The following is a 21,938-nucleotide window of genomic DNA, read 5'->3' as shown; positions in this document are numbered from 1 at the left end:
AAATCTTAATAATTTGAATTACAACATTGTTAATTTATTTTTATTTGTTTTAAAAAAAGGTTAGCCATTTCCATATCGTGTCTAACCTAATACCTAACCCTTTATTTCAAAAGTTTAGTGTGATTTGTGAATGAGATCCGTAACAAGGATATGCACCGAACCACGTTCCTTGGTGTAGATGCTAAGAACAAACCACACAGCTGTTGCATGTGGAAGACAATTTGCACTCCTATTATATTTCTTTTATTAACAAAGAATATTTAAAATAAAGATTATTCACTGAAACAGGAGTGACAATCACAGACTAGTAGGACATTATACATATTTTCATATCCGTATACGAAATCACACCAATGTAGAAGATCATGCAATGTCAAATCTTTTAGGTTCCTTGAAAAACCTTTATAATATTATACTATTAGTGAGAGTATATAAACTAAAGAAACAAAGGGTAATAATAATACCAAGACTAACAACGCCAAAAGCAGAAAGAAAATTTTCATGTATGACTCAGCTCATCTGTCCTCAATGGAAGGACCTTTTCTTCCGGCCGGGAAAAAAAGCCAACTGAAACCGGGAAATGTGCTGCTATTTACTTACATGGAAATGAAAAATCAATACAAGCCCAAAAATTTCCACCACAAAGAGCCAACACCTCCCCAGATGATAGCATTAACAACAGCCATGATGAACCCCACTTTGAAGATATCTGGAAGGTCTACATAACCAGCTGTTCAAACAAAAGAATTGAAATCAATCATATCAGACACCATGCTAAGCTTGAATATGACTTGTGTTCATGATAAAAGGGGGGAAGGGATAAAGATAAGGTTTGCCTTAACAAATAAGCCTTTTGGTCACCAATTGCAACTAGAATCAGCAGAACAAGACTAAAAATATTCACCTACAATGTTTCCCTCAGAAGGGTTTTAAAAATTACAGTAATTTTTCTTTTCAACCAATACACCATTGAACAAACAGCAGTTTCAAGATTGAGAATACATAAATAAAGTGTTAGAACCAAACACAATTGACTTGCACGTATTCTGAGAGAAGGGTAATGAATAAACACATGCCAAATAATTATATAGCTAAGCATGAAAGAAAAATAGAAAACACAGAAATTATATGACATTATACAGAGAGACAAACCTCCATAGTATACAGCAGCCTGGCCACTACTATAGTGTGTTATTGCACCAAAAAGATTTGTATTGTAACCTAAAGCAAGTGCTGCCAGAATACCGGGAACACCGGCTGCCCTATGCATGGCAAGAAACGCAGAGTATAAAGCCCCCACATGTCCAGTCTGACTAGCAAAAAGGTAGTGGATGAAGAAATAAGCTGCCTGAAGAACAGCCAGTGAGGCTGGCCAGCTCAAAGAGAACGATCTTAGGTTGTTGGCCACACAGTCAGACATCCAGTTCACAATTCCAAGGTTTGTCAACTGGCTTGCCATACCTACCAAAATGGCAAACCAGGCTAAGGTATCCCATGCCGATTTTTCATTCAAGCAGTCATTCCAGTCAAGAACTCCTGATAGGAGAAGTATTGATAAACCGATCATTGCAGCAACAGTACTTGCTATGCCAATAGTGTCCCTGCAGGACCAAAAAAACATGGATGGTACATAATTCAACGATGAGAAATTGTAAGAAAAATAACAATCTACATTGATACACAGACAGGTATAACTAGTGGACTCTTGCATAGTCATCAACAGAAGGTGTTATACTCGTAAGCATAGTTGAGTTTGTGAGAAGACATCAAACGTACTATTTATTACAAATGACATCACATTATTATCAAAGTTCGTATGCATACAAAATTCCTAAAATTGCATCCATAATAAGCCAGAGAGCATAAACTAGGTGACCAGAGCATTGATAAAAAATAGGAAATACTAATTAAGAAAACATGGACCAAGTTCTCCCTCCACACAAACTTAGAAATCAGTTAAAAAAACATTCATCCATACACATACATAGATGTGTAGATATAATAGTAGGCAGGTGACATACCCAAAGATCCACAAAGACACTGCAAGAAGCATTGTGCCAACCATAATCCATTCATTTTTTGAGACAGGGCCCATACTTTCCAGTTTCTTGGCAGCCAGGGCAGGAGCCTCTGGTGTGTCCTTGATTTCGGGGGGATAGAGCTTGTACAAAATCAATGGCGTGAGAAGAAGACAAACAAGTGCGGGTAAACTAGCTGCCTTAAACCAAGTGACCCAAGGGGTTGGAACTATCACCCCAAGCTCCTCTGCTAATTTGATACACAGCAGATTTTGAGCTGCAGCAGTTAGGAAAAGAGCACTAGAGTTACCAGCAGACTGTCATAGGTCAAAGAGGCAATGCACAAGTCACTTTATTATCAAATGATAACAATTTGTAAGAAGAGACAACACTCATGAAAGAAAATAGCAACATCCGAATAAACGCAGACAAGTTGCTTCACAATTTGTGAACACCCTGCAAATCTTATAAAATCTATGTCTAATGATTTTTCTCGCATAAATCTCCAGACATTCTGCAAACCACAAGCAATCAAATATCCAAATTTTTCTGTCACAAACTGGTATAACAATCTAGCAAAATCAATTAGGCATTAGGTCAAATTAAATGCTCCTACCTCTCCTTGCATATCTTTTTTCCTTCAATATTTTATAATAGTTTAATAGGTATACACTACTACTGTAAAAAATTAACACAACCAATCAATTAAAAATCATGTTTGCTGTAACATGTGAAATAGTCATTATCAAAGTCAACTAAGACGATATTTTTTAAATGAATGTGTGTAAAAAACACTTGCACACTCTTCCATGCATTTGTGTGTGTGTACTAGCTTTGAGACCAGAATTTCAGGTTATAACCTGCAATAATAATTATATATAAGATAGAACACGCAAAAGAGAAAAAGAAAACCTGAAATTGGTTCTGAACGAGGTAAGCTCCGAGTCTCTTAGCCGAGGGAGAGGAAGGTTCACTGCCAGCAGAGAGTGAGAGTGACTTGATAATGGGCAAGAAAACCCCACCAGCCCTGGCGGTGGTGCTAGGCATTGCAGGTGCAATCAGCACTTCACTGAAAGTGAGCCCATAAGAGAGGCCAAGAGTGCTCTTTCCCATCCACTTCACGAAATAGGTAGCAATCCTATCCCCAAGCCCAGTCTTCACGAACCCACGAGCAAAGAAGAAGGAAATGACGATTAACCAGATCACCTCATTGGTGAAGGCGCTGAAGGCCGCGGAGAAAGTGAGAGTCTTGGTGACAACAGTGGCTGTGAGGCCCAGAAAGGCCCATGCCCCGACGGGGAGCGGGCTGAGAACGAGGCCCGCGATGGTGGAGAGGAAAATGGAGAGGAGCTGCCAGGCCTCGGGGGTGACTTCCACCGGTTTGGGGACGAAGAAGCGAACAGCAAGGCCGATGCATATGGAGATCAGAAAAGGCAGGGGCTTTGCACCCTGGAGAGGTGTTGGCGGCGGTGGCGGCGGTGAGGAGTTAGAAGGTGGAGGAGGTGATGAAGAAGCTTGAATTGGGTAATGTGTTTTGGAAAAGGGGTTGTTGAATTTGAAGGTTTTGGGTTTGGAAGGGAAAGAGAAGGGTGGGGAGATGATGATGGGTGATCGGAGAGATGATGGGAATTGGGATCTGGAGATGATGGGGCGAGGACGATGATGGAGTTGGGAAAAGCGAGAGAAGGTGGTTGAGGTTGATGGTGAGAGAGAATGGAGTGCAAAGCTCTCCATTGCAATGGACGAGTGATGCAGCAGAGCTTTGTTTTTTGTGGTTTTGTTTGTGGTTTGGCGTAAGAGATTTAGTTCGGTATTTACAATGATGTTTTTCTGAGGAAGAAACCAATGTTGTTTGTGAGGTGGGAAATCGTAGGACACTTTCTAAACCTTTTTCCCTTATAATCTTCTCTTTCCTCTTCACTTTCTCTTATCACTTCTTATTTTCTCCACACTCTGCTACTTCCATGTCCTTTTCTGCTGTTTTATTTTCAACAATACACTCAGATCACTTTCCTATTCTTTTTTCCCATCATTTTATCAACCTCAAAAATGGCAAACTATCAATTTCATGACATTTTTGGAATTCATTTTCCCCAAAATTCTAAATTTATAATCAGTTTTTACTTTTTAAGACATTAGTTTCTGAGAATAGTTGTTGATCAGAATAACACTATTGTAGTTAAGGTGATGATAATAAATTAAAAGATAATAAAAATATTTTTTAAAACTATAAACAAAAATATATACTTTTATTTTTTATTTTTGAAAATGAATATAAAAAAGCTTGCAAATTGAGAAAAAAAATCTTTGTAGGACATGTTTTTTTAATTACATTTGAATAAGAGTTACAGCCACTTGGAGGGAGCATTTGTTTTTTCTTGTTTATCGTTATATTGGTTTCAATGATGTCAGTCTATAAACAAAACCCTAACATGTAAAAAAACGTAAGTTTTTATTTTATAAAAAAAAAATCAAACTTGAGTTTTAATCTGTCTTAAAAAAACTGTTTATTTTTTCTATTTAAATTTTGAAATGCATCGTATTTAGTTTTTAAATATTTTGAAAAACACTTTACACTACTAGGTGCAAAAAAAAATTGTGTATCCACATTTTTTTCATCATTTATTATATTTTAAAATTTGAATAACTTTTTATTTACACAGTCATATTAATTATATAAATTTATAATTTATTTTAATAAATATAAATATATATATATATATATGAGAATACACATAAATTTTTTAAACATAGTTAAAACTAGGAAATATATTTCAATGAAGAAAACAATAATTTAAAATATCTTAATTTTATTATAATAAATTGTTTTTTTAAAAGAAACACTAAATAAAGATTGGGGTAAATTCCCTACACCATTTTGTTTTTATTTCCCTATCTAACATCATTTTGTTTTTATTTTCCTATCTAACACTCTTTTATTTTTTATTTCCCTATCTAGCACTATTTCAAAAATAAATAAATAAATAATAAATGTAAAAGAAAATTTATAATTTTAATTTTGAATGCATTAAAAAATAAATATTTTCAATGTTTAAATTAGTTAGAAATATAATTAATGAATAAAGAAATGAGTTTTTACAAAATAAAAATAAATAAATAAATAATAAATTTAAAATTTTTAGTTTAAAAAATATTTTTTTTAAAATGAAGAAAATAAAAAATTAGACTCTACAACAACATAAAAGTTGAATTTGTAAATATAACATGTTAATTTCAAGTAAAAAACAAGTTCAATAAGGATTGATATGGACATAAGAGAACAACACGATCGGAAAAAAAAGGTTCATATTGTTAAACATCAGGACACACACAACGAACATGTCCCAACATTACTAGATTGTGCACTTCTCGTCATTAATTATGTTTCATTTCGCACAAACTATTTAATGTACAATTGAAGAAAATATTAAATTAATGATCATCTTTCATTTTTTATTTTTTTATGATCAACATATACTTATTTAGTATCGTCTTATATATCTTATATTTATCTTATTTGGATTTTTTTATATATTTTATCTTTATCTTATTTTGTTTTGCCTTTATTTTATATCTCTTATGTTTTTAGTTATTAAATTTTTTTCCTGCCATTCTTTATTTATTTATGTTTTTTGTTTTTATTTTATGGTTGTTGTTTTTATTTTCTAAACTTATTTATTTTTGCATTTTTTTCTTCTCATTTTTAAGCATTAAGTGTAACATTTGCATTAGTTTTTTTTTTATAATTTTGCATTTAAGGTAGACACTTCAATATTATTTGTGTGTCCACTATTAATTAATACTAATTGACTTTGGTTTTTTTATAATTATGTCATGTACTTTTTACTTGAAATTAACATGATTACATCATCAATAATAATAAAATTAAATACTAATTTATGTTTATAGATTCAACTTTTACGTTGTTGTAAGGTTTAATTTTTTATTTTCTTCATTCTTAAAAAAATAATTTTAAACTGAACATTTTAAATTTATTACTTTTTTTTTATTTTGTAAAAATTCATTTCTTTATTCATTAATTACATTTCTAAATATTTTAAACATTACAAATATTTATTTTTTAATGCATTCAAAATTAAAATTATAAAAAAATAATAATTTTTTATTTATTTTTAAAATGGTGTTAGATGGGAAAATAAAAAATAAAAGGATGCTAGATAAAGAAATAAAAACAAAAAGATGCTAGATAGAGAAATAAAAACAAAAGGGTGCTAGATGGGAAAATAAGAGTGTAAATGGTGTTAGATATGAAATTTAACCAAAGATTGGTTATCAGGGTGTTTTTTTAATTTTTCTAACATAAAAAAAAGTTTTTGTTAATAAATATATTTATTATTAAATTATAAAATGTATATTACTTAGAGGACATAGAAAGACATAAAAATGTATTATTATATAAGATGAAAGACACAAATCATAGAATCATAAATTAAAAATAAACTTAACAGTTATGTAATGCTTTAAAACATCAGATTCAATCATGGTCATTTCAAAACCAGCCTAACTTTTGGGATTTCATCTTCACTTGAATCCATGGCTACTATAAACAGGTTTCAAGTGTTGTTTTCTTAGTACTATTGGCTCCATGTGTTTGCAGTAGGCCATGGTATTGGTGGTGGTGTTCAAAATTTTGGAGTTGTTGGGGAGAGGACAAGGTGGGGGAGAAGGATATGGTGGTGATCATGGAGCTCATATGGTGGTGCAGCTGGTGGGGAACATGGCAGAGATTCTGCATTGGATCCAAAATACATTTCGAATTCTGAAATTTAGAATTCAAGAATATATTGTAGATTATGTATATATATTGGAATATATTATTTAAGAAAAACTTTTTAGGATATAAGGGATTCTCATTTACAAATACTAGCAATTGAAAATAAAATATAATAAACAAGTTCAAATTCAAATATTAAATTATATATGCAGTAGACGTGTATAGATTAATTCTTAAATCTTAAATATCAACAGATTCATTTAGAAAAATAGATACTAACTTGTAGGAGGGTTTCAATTTTTTAAACGTAAAAAGTAGAGTATAATACGCAGATATAAAGTGGAAGCTTAAGAATAATTATGAATTAATTAAAAATATTTATTCGATATAACTTTTAAAAATAATTATTACAATAATTAAAGAAACTTACTGTTTAGTAATTTATAATGACTGAGAATGTATGACATTATTAATAAATAATCTATTTTTTTTTATAAAATAATATGAAAAATATAACTAGTGAATCACTAAACATTTGTGTATCGGCGTGTGTATAGGTCAATAATGATCAATTGTCTAACTTTTGAATCAGTTGTTGTTTTTTTTTTAATGATCGTCATAAATAAAATGTCCAATCAATAAATCCTAAAATAATTAACGACCATTTATAGAATAATGAATAAAAATTATGTGACTAATCTAAATAACTCGTAATATTTTACTCAAAAAATATCATATCATCAACCTATAAATATTTACTCTAAAAAAAGTACAATCTCATCTTATCTCATACACTTAACTCTTATATTGTTAAAAATTTCTTTTTATATTCCTACAAACTTAATAATCGAATAGTTATTTTTAGATGAATCTTTCGTTCTTATCCTATACTAGCTAAAACTTACTATTTGAGAAATATTTGATTATTCCCCACAACATTCCTGAGCTGTTAGGAACAATTAGTATTAATACCAGTAAGGGAAGAAATGCACTCTTTATTTACCAGTATACATTTGTAATAGATATAAAGATAAATAAGTAAAAATAAAAATTTCCGAACCATAAAAAATGGTAAAACAGAAGTAGTAGAAAGGATTCGTTAATTATTGCGAAAATGACATAGTTAAAAGTGAATAGGAGAACAAAAAAATGTCTTGTATAATACAAAAGATGATATTCCTTTAATAATAGTAATAGATTAGTAGCTTCCAAAGACATTAGCTACGCGAGAACTAAATGGAATCAGTACTTTTTAAACAATTTTTGTATTTTATTATTAAAATAGATTAAAATGGGTACACTGCTTCATTATGAAAAGAATGTACAATAATGACACAATTCTTATTATTTCAAAATAAAATCATAATAAAATTTCAAAATAAAATCATAATAAGTGATAGGATTTTAGTTCAAAACAATTATATGTAAATTATTATTTTAACATAATTTTAGTTTGAAATTTTAACGTAATTTTAGTTTGACATTGGTAAAAATCGTGTTATATTTGACACAATTTGTTTATTTTATAAAAAAAAACAATTTAAATAATAATAGACAAAATTCTCCTTAGAAAAACCAATGGAATGAACCCATTTTACTAAAGGGCAATTCAATAAAATATAAAATAAAAAAATTGTTGTTGTTATCACGTATGTATGTTTGTGGGGATTGATTTGGATTTGAAAAGGCTAATAATAATGATTAGTTGTCAAAATTGGAGGGTTTACTTGCAATGGCGGCTAAAGTAAGTAGTCGTCGAAGAGAAGAACAGTGAAGGGTCAAAGTTATGCCAACAACACACAAACGTAATCGCTTACCAACAACGCACCACCAAACTCCTAAACTTTTACTATGCAAAACAAAAACAATGTTTTTTTTCTTATAAAAAAATTAATCAGATCTGGTCCTAAGGAAAAGACATGAATACTAAAATTCAATATTAATCCCAACTGCAAAGAATTATTAAATGTTATTATTGTTAAAGCATGGGCAAATAAATAAATAAATAGGAGAAAGATGGTGGAAAGAAAGCAGAAGGGGGTTTTCTGACAGAGCTTCGAGGTTGGTTCGTTGGTGCAGTTCCAACTCCACGTCCACGCTTCTCTTCTTTCTCTTCTCTTCTCTTCTCTTCTCTTTTCTTCTCATACATACAGAATATATAAATCCATTTCCACACCCCATTTCATTCTTAGTTTAATTCAGAATCTTCAAACAACAATGCCTTCTTTCACTCTCTCTTCTTCTTCTTCACCAGCCCTCTCATGTCCCCGGTGGGTTTTCTCTCTTCAAATACTTCATGCTCTATGTCTCATTCCTTCTTTCTGCATTCCTAACGTTTTCTCTTTCTCTGCTGCATGTGTCTCTTTATTTTCGATAAACTCTTACATTTCCAATCTTGATTTTTTTTAAAGTCTCTTTTTTTAGTTTGTGGGGTGGGGTGCTGCATCTTCATTTCTTTGATCCATCCCCAGAAACCTTTTTGCATGTTTCATGTTTCTTTGATCCATAATTTTGTTCAAGATCCCTCTTTTTGCGTTGATTTTTTTGTGGGGCACGTGGGTTGGTCCCTTTTTTAAAACCATGTCGCTGACAGAACCTTCTCCGGTGACGCAGAATAGTTCTGTTATGCTAAGTGGAAGAATTAATGGAATTTTCTTTCTTGTGTGAGACAGTTTTGAATTTGAAGTTTAAAACACGCCATGGATCGTTTCTGGGCTCTGCTTTTTTGTTCTAATTCAATCTGTCAAATTATGAATGATCACTTTGTTTGTTGTCCTGCCTCATTGTATCAAAAGTGTTTGTCTTTCATGTCGTTCTAAGCTTTATGCTGAAGCATTTTGACTGCATAGACCATACAGCTGCTCATCCTGCCCCAGTGTTAATTTTGCAATTCAGTATTCACCCTCTTGTTTTTGTCTTTGCGTGTCACCATTGTTAAGTTAACCTTTGATCTGATCTTATATTCGATGCAGGGCAAGCAAACACTTCAAATTGTTCAATGATGTGCCTTCTGTTCGAATGAATTCTAAATTTCCCTCGAGCGATCATGCTTTTAGTAGAATTAAAGCTACGTTGATTTCTGGAGGAGGGGACCTACTTTCCTATCCAAATAGCAATGGCATTATGATAGGTAAAAATCTGGTTGGAGATGAATCTGTACGGATCGATGTACAATCTAATGGAACACCAGCTGTAGACACGGGGATAACAAGCAATGTTTTCTCTGTTGATGGTGATGAATTTGATCTGGACAGCCCAACAGCAGGCTTTGCTTCCATCCCTGAGGCCATTGAAGACATTCGCCAGGGAAAGGTTGCTACTCTCAATAAAATTGTTTGCTCCCCAATTTTTTAATTAGCACATAAGAGGTGTGCAGGGCTGAAGTTCTTCTGTTTCTGTATCATCATAGATTACTGTTATTAACGGATATATTTGTTAATGATGCAGATGGTAGTGGTCGTGGACGACGAAGATCGAGAAAATGAAGGAGATTTGATAATGGCAGCACAGTTGGCAACACCCGAGGCAATGGCTTTTATTGTAAAGCATGGAACTGGGATAGTTTGTGTAAGCATGAAAGAGGAAGATTTGGATAGATTGGAACTTCCTTTGATGGTAAACAGTAAGGATAATGAGGAGAAGCTTTGTACGGCATTCACTGTGACAGTGGTATGTAGTACTTTTCTTCCATGCATCTTTACATGTGGAGCTAGTACAACATCTTTCTGAAAGTCTTCATTGTTATCAATCTGCACTTGTATAATTGGGATTTTCTAGGTCTAGACCAGCTTTTGCTATAATCAAAGGTGACTTACTGTCCCCTTGACAGGTGAAAACCCTGAGTTTATAGATCAAAAATTTGTCTTGATATCTGCAAACCACACATTACCTTCTATATAGAAGAATCAATGCTTTGAGTACCAGACAAGCCTCTTAGAAAAAAGAGAGAAATACTACACGGTGGAGAGTAGAAAACGAAATACCCCAAATGATAAACATTTGAAAGACAACTTTGTGCTGTTATCCAACTATGTGGTGATGGTGGAGATATTACTCTTTTGAACCAAGTGCTATGGTTTTTCCTTCTCACATTAAGGGTTTTCCATCTTAAAATTCGACTGTTTTTGTCTCTTTTATTTCTTGTTTTTCATCTTCCTGTCCATTTTAAGTCACATAAGGGGGAGGGCATATTTTTGAGTTATCGTCTTAAATCATCTGTTATACTCAGATAGAACTGTGTTTCCCAACAATTTCATACATTTCAATAATTTAATATGCATGTGCAGGATGCTAAACATGATACCACCACTGGTGTGTCAGCTCATGATAGGGCAACAACAGTCAAAGCCCTTGCATCTAGAGATTCTACTCCAGGTGATTTCAACCGCCCAGGCCATATTTTCCCACTAAAATACAGGGAAGGTGGTGTCTTGAAGAGAGCTGGACATACAGAAGCTTCAGTTGATCTTGCTATACTATCTGGCATGGATCCAGTGGCAGTTTTGTGTGAAATTGTAGATGACGATGGTTCCATGGCTAGACTTCCAAAACTTCGCCAGTTTGCAGAGCGTGAAAACTTGAAAATTATATCTATTGCTGACTTAATAAGGTATGTAGTGACAATTCAGGGACTATGTAATATAATTCATTGTAAGCATATTTATGTTATCTTTCATGTTTAGATTCTGCTTTCTGGTGCAGATACTGTAATTTATATCTGTTAAGCTGTCTTAAATTTATCAAATGATAAAATTGAATCCTGAATACACTTTGAACTAACTTGGATTCTGTGGAATTTATTGTCTTGAGGTTACTTTCAGTCAAGCAACTTTGTGAGGCATTTTTTTGGTGAATTTTTCACTGATATAAATTTGTTTATTATTAAGAAAATGGAAACCTTCTTTTTATTTTGAAAAATCTTTCATTTTGATAAATTAAATTCAAAGTGTTTTTTTTTTCCTGTGCATTATTTTTTCTCATGGTTTTGCTTCTTGGGTAACTTGTTGATTATTAATTATATATAGCAAGTGATTAACACTTCTTGTTATGGCAGATATAGAAGAAAAAGAGATAAGTTGGTGGAACGCGCTTCTGCTGCACGGATACCTACAATGTGGGGACCATTCACAGCTTACTGTTACAGGTCCCTTTTAGACGGAATTGAGCATATTGCAATGGTTAAGGTGAGCATTTCTTCTTTTCTTCTTGTTATATCACGGTGAAGTGAACATTCTTTATGTTGGAAATATGTAACATATGCTACATCTTGAGGAAATCACACCTTATTTACCTGGGGTTTACCACAAATTTGATTTCTGAAAATGTGCTTTAAGAATACTGGCAAAATGGAAGTGGTTTAAGTATGATGCCATTCCTTCTAGTTTACCCTGTATAGTTCTTTATATATAGATGAAAGTGCAACTATCAGAACCAAAGCAGAACTAATATTTATGTAGCAACATTAATGTAGTCCCATGCCACTCATAGAATTAAAATATAATTTTCTGTGAAGTTGGAATTTGAATGATTTGACTAGGGCCAATTTATAGAAAAAGTTCAATTCACTTTTTGACACACGGTCACCACTCTGATTAAGAACTAGATGTTGTGTGCTAGAAAAAGGCAGAGGGAGAGGAGGGGTATATGAGGAGGAAGATTGTAAACTGTGTAAATGAATGTCAGCTTATACTCTTCTGTTTGCTTTTCAAAAGTTGAGGTTCCACTTCTCTACTTGCTTTGGAATTGGCTGTTTCCACATTGGTTCATAATAAGTGCAAGTTTTGATTAAAATTGACTTAGATGACCGATTGGCCTCGTTGGTTTGTAATATCTTAAAATACCAGTTTCTTACAACTGTTTTTAATTACTGCACTGTTTTTTTTTTTTCTGCTTAGAAGTGAAACTGTATTGTCTATTTTCTTCAAGGCTGTTATATAAAACACCAGATGAAGCAAGTGTTTCTAACCTTGCATCCGTTCTAGAATCCCTCATTTTGTTTCTGAGTTTGCCTTCAAGACCTATGAGGCTTGGACATGCCTCTTAAATGGTGTGTCTGTATTGGACACACGTATCAGACACCGACACTCATAGGACATGTATCGGTGAAGTCTTCAATTCAAAAAATATTTGTTGGATTTCTCACAATTCTAGCACAATTCTAACACAATCTTAAAAATGAGAAATACATTAATTTTCTAAAATTCAAACTTAATTGTATAAATTTTTATTACGATTATAAAAATAAGAAACAAATCCTCTTGAACTAGTCACGAGAAACATCTTTTTGCTATAAAAGAAAAACTGAAACATACTTGTACACATAAATCTTTATTGTCAATTTATATAATTTATAATTATATAATATATAGATCCATGTTTTCGTGTCCTACATTTTAGAGATTATACGTATCATTGTGTCGTTTCAGTGTCTTTACATAGTTGAAGACTGGTTCTAACTTTTTTTTTCCTTTCTTTAACAGGGCGACATTGGAGATGGACAAGATGTGCTTGTGAGGGTACACTCTGAGTGTCTAACGGGAGACATATTTGGATCTGCCAGATGTGACTGCGGAAATCAGCTTGCACTCTCAATGCAACAGATTGAGGCTGCTGGTAGGGGTGTGCTGGTATATCTCCGAGGACACGAAGGAAGGGGCATTGGATTGGGCCACAAGCTTCGTGCATATAACCTTCAGGATGATGGACGTGATACAGTAGAAGCCAATGAGGAGTTGGGATTGCCTGTTGACTCCAGGGAATACGGCATTGGCGCTCAGGTATCATCACATCACAACATATTTGATATCTTATACTCACATTCTGAAACTTAACTGAAATTATTTTTACATTCTCAACTTGCAGATGTTAAGGGACTTGGGTGTTAGATCTATGAAGCTGATGACCAACAATCCAGCAAAATATGTTGGGCTCAAAGGTTATGGTTTGACAGTTTCGGGTAGGATCCCAATATTAACACTCATTACTTCAGAGAACAAGAGATATCTAGAGACCAAACGTGTGAAAATGGGTCACATATATGAAATGGAAATTAATGGTAATGGCAGCAAGGTTGATGATGATTCTAGTACTGTTACTGGCTTATAGACCTGCCCTTTTTCTTACCAGATAGATACATGGATCAGACAGAGCAGATTAGGAAGTATATTTCCATGCTGCAGATACATGCAAAAAGTTATAGAAACCAAATCATGATTCCTTTTGTGATTTGATATTGTTCTTCATCTTGAAACATAGTTTCTTTGTAGCAAAGGCCATTTCAGGGTTATTTTTTCTTGTGGCTTTTATAGAGACGTAGTCTTGAGGCCATTTACCCTATTTAAACATAGTTTCTTTCTTCATTCTTCTTATACAATAAACTCATGTATTACAATTAACTCTAAAATTGATAAAAATTAAGTCATGATTTGTAGCTCTACTGTGTATTATTAATAAATTATTTTCCTACCTTTTTCTCATTTATGGCCAAATTCTTTTAGTACTCTTGGATCAAGTACTTCACACGTAGTTATGTTTACTGATTCAAATTTTTTAGATAAATGTTTTTGTTCATTACAAGTTTGAATTGATTCGGTGTGTTCGGAAGGAGAATAAGGTGATTGTGAGAGAGCTAACAAAATTGAACTCTTCAAACAAATAATAATTTAATCTAAATTAAAAAAAAATATATTAGATATATCAGTTTTACCCATCACATAGGTATATAGGAATTATTTACATGAATATACGGATATGGGAATTTTGTATAAGAAGAAAATGTTACTAATATCCCTACTTTTAAATATTAAATTGTTCATTTAACTTATCTGAATTTATTACCTGAAACCGTGTTTTTTTAATATACTCCGGTTTAAAATGAACCCATTTTTATGTTTTTAATATTTTATTCAGATTGGTATCTAAATAACGGTAAAGTAATTACATTTATGCAAAGTTATATAACATTATAAAATGAGAAAAATATAAAACTATTTTTAAATAGTAAACACGAGTCATAAGAATTTTTTAGATTTTATACTAGACAAGAAGTAGTTAAATAGTTACGTTTAAATTCAAAAATATTTTGAAAAATTAAGATTATATTATTTTAATATAATACATGCTCGTTTAAATATAGAAGTTTAAAATTTTCAAAAATTATATTTATTTTACAAGATTAAATTTAACAGCTCGTCGATTAGAAATTTTGAGAAACATAATTACTATAAATAATAATTAAAATAAAAAATTATGAAAATATTTTAATTTTTTTGGGTAATACTATTTTGGATTAAAACGAATATAATTCTATCCTAATTAATCGTGGATTATTTTACTCTTTATTAATTTAAAATAATTGAACATAATCATGTAATCTTTATCCAACAATATCGACATTAACTCTCAACTTAAAACTAATCATTTAATTTTTTATACATATATTTGTTCATTTAAATAAAAATGCAGACACCAGTACAGTACAGTTCACGTAGGTTTACGCTAATACCATATAATAATTATAAAAAAATAAAATAAAAATATTTTGTGGAAATATCAAATGAAATAATGTAAAAGTTAAAAACTATCATTTTAATAAATTTTATAGATAAAAATTACAACTTCAGTTTTATTTCTATTGCATATCTAAAACAAACTAATATTGTGCGTGACAGCTAGCTGTTTGTTTAACCTGTGAAAACTTAACACGTTCAAATTCTTCACCACTTCCCAAATCCTTCACGTAACGTTGTTTCTAATAAATCACTTTACATTAATTCCCCTAAATTACGCGTTAAAACGCGCTTATTGGAACTGTAACAGCGTTTGCCAACTCCACACGCGCTGGAACATACCTGCAACAACACTGCTTCAACGGCTACTTCTTCCACACAAAAAACCATGATCACAACGTTTACTTAGTCAACTAGTTATTCATGTTTTCGACCGTTGCCACATCTTTTTTATCCAACGGTAACATATATTTTTTATTTAACACGCGTACGTTCCAGATTTCGTGACAGCTGTGTTACTTCACCTCACGCGGTTACTTATCTACTATAAATACCCTCTTCGTCTCCCTCTTTCTTCTCACACACCTCAACCAACAGAAAACCTCTTCTCTTTCATAATCATACTCAATACCCTTTCTCTTTTCGACTTTCTTCTCACTCCATCAACAATGGCTCGTTCCTTTGCTCTTATGCTAATTGCTGCATTGTTGTTCAGTTCCACAATGGCTCAATCTCCGGCTTCGTCGCCGGCCTTGTCGCCAACCAACACTCCCGTCGCCACTCCCCCGAGGAGGTCATTGTCTCCGGCTCCATCTCCTGCCGTGGTTCCAACGCCGTCTGAATCACCGGCTGCTTCACCGGCTTCTCCACCCGCCACCGGAGCATCTCCTCCTGCTCCACCTGCGTCTCCTTCTGAATCCCCAAACGCTGCCGCTACTCCCACCACCCCTCCCTCCACCATCTCGAGTCCACCAAGTGAAGCACCAGGACCTGCTGCAAACGGTGCCGTTTTGAACAGACTCGGTGGATCTGCTTTGATCCTCGTTATCGCTGCCGCTGTGCTCGTGTAGAAGATTTCTGTGCTGATTTATTATTGTCTTTATTTATTTTCTATAATTTTTTTCACGAATACTTGAGTGTAGAACTCGAGTACTTCTTTCTTTTTGGTTTTTGGTTGCTCTGGTTGAGGATTCATTTATTTGATTATTTTTGTATATTCTTTTAATATTATTATTATTATTATCATGATTGATAATTGATGCAGCTTTGTAGTTTATACTACTTCACAGTCCAATCTCTTGGTCTTATCTATTGAATGTTGGAATTTGATGCTACTTTTTTATATTCCCCAACTTCAATTCAACCTAAATCTTTTTATTAACCCTAATTTATATCCTCGTAAACCCTAAAGTGAAAGTGTTGGTAAAGAAAGGTAAAATAGGCATAGTAGGCACAGGAAAAGTAGGATCATTTCCTGGTCAAAAGATTCTCCTTCAGTGATTGAAAGACACATGAAGAAACTGAATTAAGATTTGCTTTACACAACATTTTCATAAAAACTACAAAAATAAATTACATTTTTATAAACTAATTTATAAACAAATAATAAATATTTATGAAAATAAGTACTTCATATATGATGTGATCGCATTTTTATAACTTGAAAAGAAAAAAAATATATATAGAAATTCAGAAAAAAAACCTTTGAATCTGAACAAAATATTAAATTTCTTAGGAATAAAATTTGTATATTGGAATGTATGTTATATTTTGATTTGGTTATTATTGAAATGTAGAGTAGAACAAAGAAATGGTTAATTTTATGGAATTTTAAGTTTTTTTTTTTGGATTATATATTATGGGATCCGATAGCGATAGGCCTAACAAATACTCGCAATAATAATAAAAAATAGAAAATTAAATATATTAACCATCCATTCTTATCATCCATTCAACAAGATTTCACTACTCAGAAAAATAAATTCTTGTTCATGCAATGCTGGTATAATTGATTATATTTACTCAGAAAAATAAATTCTTGTTCATGCCATGCTGGTATAATTGATTATATTTTGAAAAATCCATTCAACAAGATTTCCCTACTCAGAAAAATAAATTCTTGTTCATGCAATGCTGGTATAATGCAATGCTGGTATAATTGATTATATTTTGAAAAATCCATTCAACAAGATTTCACTACTCAGAAAAATAAATTCTTGTTCATGCAATGCTGGTATAATTGATTATATTTTGAAAAACAAGTGAATCCAATTAGATTAATAAATTATTGTGTGAAACGTAATTATTCAAATGGTAATACTATAGTTTGAGTCATGTATCCATCATTAAAGAAAATGAAATGTCTTAATTTTATTTTTATAACCTAAATTATATAGATGAAAATCAGTGTTTAAAAGACTAATAAATATTTATTGTTTAAAATAAATTCAACAGTTTTTTTATAAATATTATACTTATTCAATGGTGTAAATTCATGGGTTTATGTAATTATTTGTTAGCTTTATTTCGTCTTAAATAACAATATTACGATCATTTAATATCTTTGAGCAAATCTTTGTTAATAGTTCAAACGTGAAAGTCTTATTTTATTTGAATTGAGAGTGGGTACTTATTCAATTACATAAAATGTCACTTTAAAAAAAATTATAAAATGGTTAATTTTTTTGTGTAAAAAAATCATTGTTGGACATATATTAAAAGCCTAAGAATTTTTTTCTGTTTAGTAGTTTTTTTAAAAATACTTATTAAATATTGACTATTTTCTAAACCACTCCTTAATTAATAGCATCTAAGAACCATTGATGGCTTTTTAAAGACACATCTTTTTACGCGTTTATATTTTAGTAAATATTGCTTTTAACTTTTGAATATTTTTTTTAAAAGAACTATTAGTGCGACACCTAATAATAATTAATTGAAATTAGAAATCGTTTAAAAATCATCAATAACAATATTTATTGATGATATACCCATTATTTTCTGAGGTAAATGATATTTAGAATGTAAAGAAACATTCATAATAATAATAATAATAATAATAACCATTGTTAAAACTGAGAATTGAATACAATGAACTGTGCTAATAAACAGAATAGTGAAAGTGATGAAGAAGATCTTTTGATGGTCAAAATCTTCCTCAATCTTCTCATTTCTATCTTCCTTTTTGGATTTTACAAAATCAATCTCATAACTCCAAAAAATAAGAATGGTGAAAAAGAGAAAGTTGTCGAAGCTATGCAACGTACCAATCTCTTCTTTCCACCAACTCAAAAACAAATTAATATTCTGCCTCCTCTTTCAATTCATTATGTTTCTTAATACAATTTTTTATTTCGTTTTAATTTAAATTATAAACTTCCCCTCTTTAACTTTTAATCCATGATTTTTTTTTCCACAACTTCAAAAATCCATAATTTTAATTTAATCTTCAATTTTGCGTATATTTTGTTTGACCTAATTAAACCCTAAACCTAACCCATAAAAAATAGCCCTACTAGTTAAATTAAAATAAATAAATGTTGGGTCAAAACTTCAAAAAAATATTGTTTTGTCATTGAAATCGCGAAGAAAAATTATCATTAAATTGAAATATTTTTATTTGTTATTTTACAAATTTCTATAAATATTTTTCCGTAAATATCTATAGAGAAATGATTTGTCATAACATAATATAAAGAAACTATTTTTTTTAAAGATGGTAGATAATTTAAATTTTTCCAAAAATAAATTGTTTATATATTATGAGCTAATTTTAATTCTAAAAATTTATACTTAACGAAATACTTAAAGAATTTGTTTCCGGACAAGATTTCCTTTCCTCCATTTCACAAATGTACCAATAATGCAAATGCCAAATTTTTTTCTTTTGGTAAAATGTCATAAAGAATAAATAGTGATAATTTAATACAAAATTAAAAGTTATACATTTACTTCCTTTATTATATAATAGAATTAAAAATATAATTAAGTTTTGAAAAAAGTATTTAAAGAATTCAGTGGATTGAGGAGCTTTCCTTAAAAAAAGAATATGAAGATTGGACCATAGTCTTCCCCAGTCCTTAGGGTTGTGTGTTGTAGATCCCCAACAAGTTTCACACACTTTCCTATTTCTTGACCGTTACAATTCCGGCACCCCTTTCATCAACGGTTCCTGTTCCTCTTAGCTCTTATCAGCTTCCACGTGTACTGTTCTGATTCAACCAAAAGTGCGTTTCTAAGGACTCCACTCATCATTACCCCCATGCCATCATATCAACTTATCGGAGCAATCTCCACCGTCTGATCCTCCCATCACACCAACCTCTTTTTCTATAAATTCTCACTCTCTGTCTCTTCGTTCATCTCAAACACACTCTTCGTAAAACTACAACAATTATCCCCTGCGTTGCACCACCTTCGTTTATTCTCCACCGTTTACTTCTCAGCCTCTCAGATGGCTTCGTCCTTCACTCTCATTCTCCTGCTCGCTGCTATGTTAGTCTTCTCTGCCGTCGCACAATCTCCGGCGTCGTCTCCTAAGGCCGCTGCTACTCCACCTGCCGTTTTTCCGTACAAGCCTCCACACAAAGTTTCTCCGTCACCAGCACCCGCTGTGACCTCTCCGCCGTCTCCTCCTCCATCGTCTGCGTCCTCTCCCTCGCCTTCCGCTTCTCCATTGTCAATCTCTGCTCCTCCGTCCGAGGCTCCCGCGCCGTCTGCGAACGCCGCTGTCTCGTATGGATTCGCCGCCGCAGGATCTGTTGTGGTTGGTCTCGTCACTGCCGTATTGGTCATTTGAAACGCCGCGTAGGCTTATATAGAAAAAGTATTCTCTCTGCTTTTGAGATTGTCATAGCTATAGTTTATAATTGTTTCGTTTTGTTATTTTTCATTGAATTGGTGGTGATACACGGTTGGTTCAGTGAAAATAACTTGGTGTAATCTTCCATCTTTTGTTATTGTTTATGTGAGATTTGTGATTATGTTTTCATTAGTAACAGTTGGAGGCTCTTGCTCCTTATTCTTCTTCCATTGAACATTCTTACTTTTTAATTATATAAAATTTTCATTCATACATGAGACTCTTTTTAATTTATAAAAAGATAATAGTATTCTCTTTTTATTTTACTCTTTGAAATCCTTAGGAAAAAGTTTCTCATGAATAACAAGTACTTCATGAAATTAATTATCAGCAGCTTTTATAAATGTAAATGATAGAATAAAAAGTGATCATACTATATTTTATATTATAAGTTTTAATTTTTTTGTTAATATTAAAGTCTTATATTTTTATTTATGTATTAATTATTTTAAATATATTTATTTTACTTTAAAATGTTATATAGTTTTCCTATTATGAATTCATTTTCTTTAATTCAAGTTTAAAATAAAAGTAAGAATACATTTTTTAAATAGGCATTTCATATTTACTCAATACGAAAATGCTTGTAAATAAGAAAATTAGAATAAACTTACCATAATTTAATACTGAAAACAATATAACATTTAAAATAAATAATATGATATAAAATCATCTAAATAATATTTTTAATAATAAACTTATTTCTAATTATTGTTAATGTAATGTTTAGTAAAAGATTAAAAGTACAAAATTTATACCTCATTAGAAAAACAAAATTAATAAATTTATGTAATGTGTGTATAAAAAATAAAATAATAAAAATGTATTTTTATAGAAAAGTATAAAAATTAATAAATATTTTGAGAACAAACTAAAAAAATAAAAGTTAAAAACTCAGTTTCAAAAAAGGAAATATCATCATTAAAATTGTATTATTAAAACTCACGTTTCAATCTAAACCATGGAATATTCTTATAAAACTTTTACAAATATATTATTTTAACATTATTATTATTATTATTAAAATTTATTAAATTGAATGTACCAAAAAAAGTTAATATAGATGTATTGGAAATTGTATTGACTATTGGATCGGTCAAAATATTAATGCAATGAAAAATTATAGTCAAAACATATAAATTAAAAAAAATTAAAATCAATATTCTTATTAAAACCGTGGGGTGAGTCAAAATATTAATTCAGTGAAAAAATTATAATAAAAATAATATTAATAACATAATGTAAATATATAATCTTATAAAATTTTAATGCTAGTAAACAAGTATTCAACATTTGTATGTATAACATACAAATATTGAAATAAAAAATATATTATAATACTGATATTTAATTTTGAATTAGGGATCGCAAAATGATAACCCTGTTTAGCCCATGTTATAGTTTCAATGTGAGATAATGTTCAACTTTACCCTTAAAATAAAATAGAATTTAAAATGTTAAGGTTTATTATTGTTTTTAAGAAGAAGAAAAATCAACATCCTATTAAGTTTTCATTTATTAATTTAATATGAATCAAAGTTTTTCTTATTATTTTTTCCTCCTTTTTTTTTACCTATTTTGCGATTTTTATATTAGTTTTATCTATTCAACGATTTATCAATAGTATACATTAAACTGTTCACCATTCAACTACTATTACATGTTAAAATCACAAAAATATATTAATCACTTTTATAAATCAAATTAAAAAAAAATTATAAAAAAATCATAACTATCTAATAATATACGTTTTGTTATCAACAAATATTATTAATATCTCAGTTTTAATCAATGAAGATTTGAACTATCACGACTTT

General features: G+C 31.0%; 3 protein-coding genes across 3 annotated transcripts; 2 read left to right on the top strand and 1 right to left on the bottom strand.

Moving 5' to 3' along the window:
• Positions 1-371: 371 nt before the first annotated feature.
• On the bottom strand, positions 372-4,025 carry DIT2.1 (dicarboxylate transport 2.1). Its single transcript, XM_068641107.2, has 4 exons — positions 2,931-4,025; positions 2,022-2,335; positions 1,153-1,601; positions 372-730 (listed from the first exon to the last, which is right to left on the bottom strand). The coding sequence occupies exons 1-4, from the start codon at positions 3,750-3,752 to the stop codon at positions 615-617; spliced, it is 1,701 nt and encodes a 566-aa protein (XP_068497208.1). The 5' UTR covers positions 3,753-4,025; the 3' UTR covers positions 372-614.
• Positions 4,026-8,699: 4,674 nt separating this feature from the next.
• On the top strand, positions 8,700-14,228 carry LOC137832768 (bifunctional riboflavin biosynthesis protein RIBA 1, chloroplastic). Its single transcript, XM_068641105.2, has 7 exons — positions 8,700-9,023; positions 9,726-10,065; positions 10,201-10,422; positions 11,040-11,362; positions 11,807-11,936; positions 13,233-13,529; positions 13,615-14,228. The coding sequence occupies exons 1-7, from the start codon at positions 8,971-8,973 to the stop codon at positions 13,855-13,857; spliced, it is 1,608 nt and encodes a 535-aa protein (XP_068497206.1). The 5' UTR covers positions 8,700-8,970; the 3' UTR covers positions 13,858-14,228.
• A 1,545-nt stretch (positions 14,229-15,773) lies between these two features.
• AGP1 (arabinogalactan protein 1) lies at positions 15,774-16,541 on the top strand. The gene has a single exon (XM_068641104.1). The coding sequence runs from the start codon at positions 15,929-15,931 to the stop codon at positions 16,328-16,330; it is 402 nt and encodes a 133-aa protein (XP_068497205.1). The 5' UTR covers positions 15,774-15,928; the 3' UTR covers positions 16,331-16,541.
• The last annotated feature ends 5,397 nt before the right edge of the window (positions 16,542-21,938 follow it).

This window comes from Phaseolus vulgaris, chromosome 6 (genome assembly GCF_051622355.1).
Source record: "Phaseolus vulgaris cultivar YP4 chromosome 6, ASM5162235v1, whole genome shotgun sequence".
NCBI lineage: Eukaryota > Viridiplantae > Streptophyta > Magnoliopsida > Fabales > Fabaceae > Phaseolus > Phaseolus vulgaris.
Note: the sequence above shows the minus strand (reverse complement) of the source record. Positions and strands in the feature narration are given on the sequence as shown.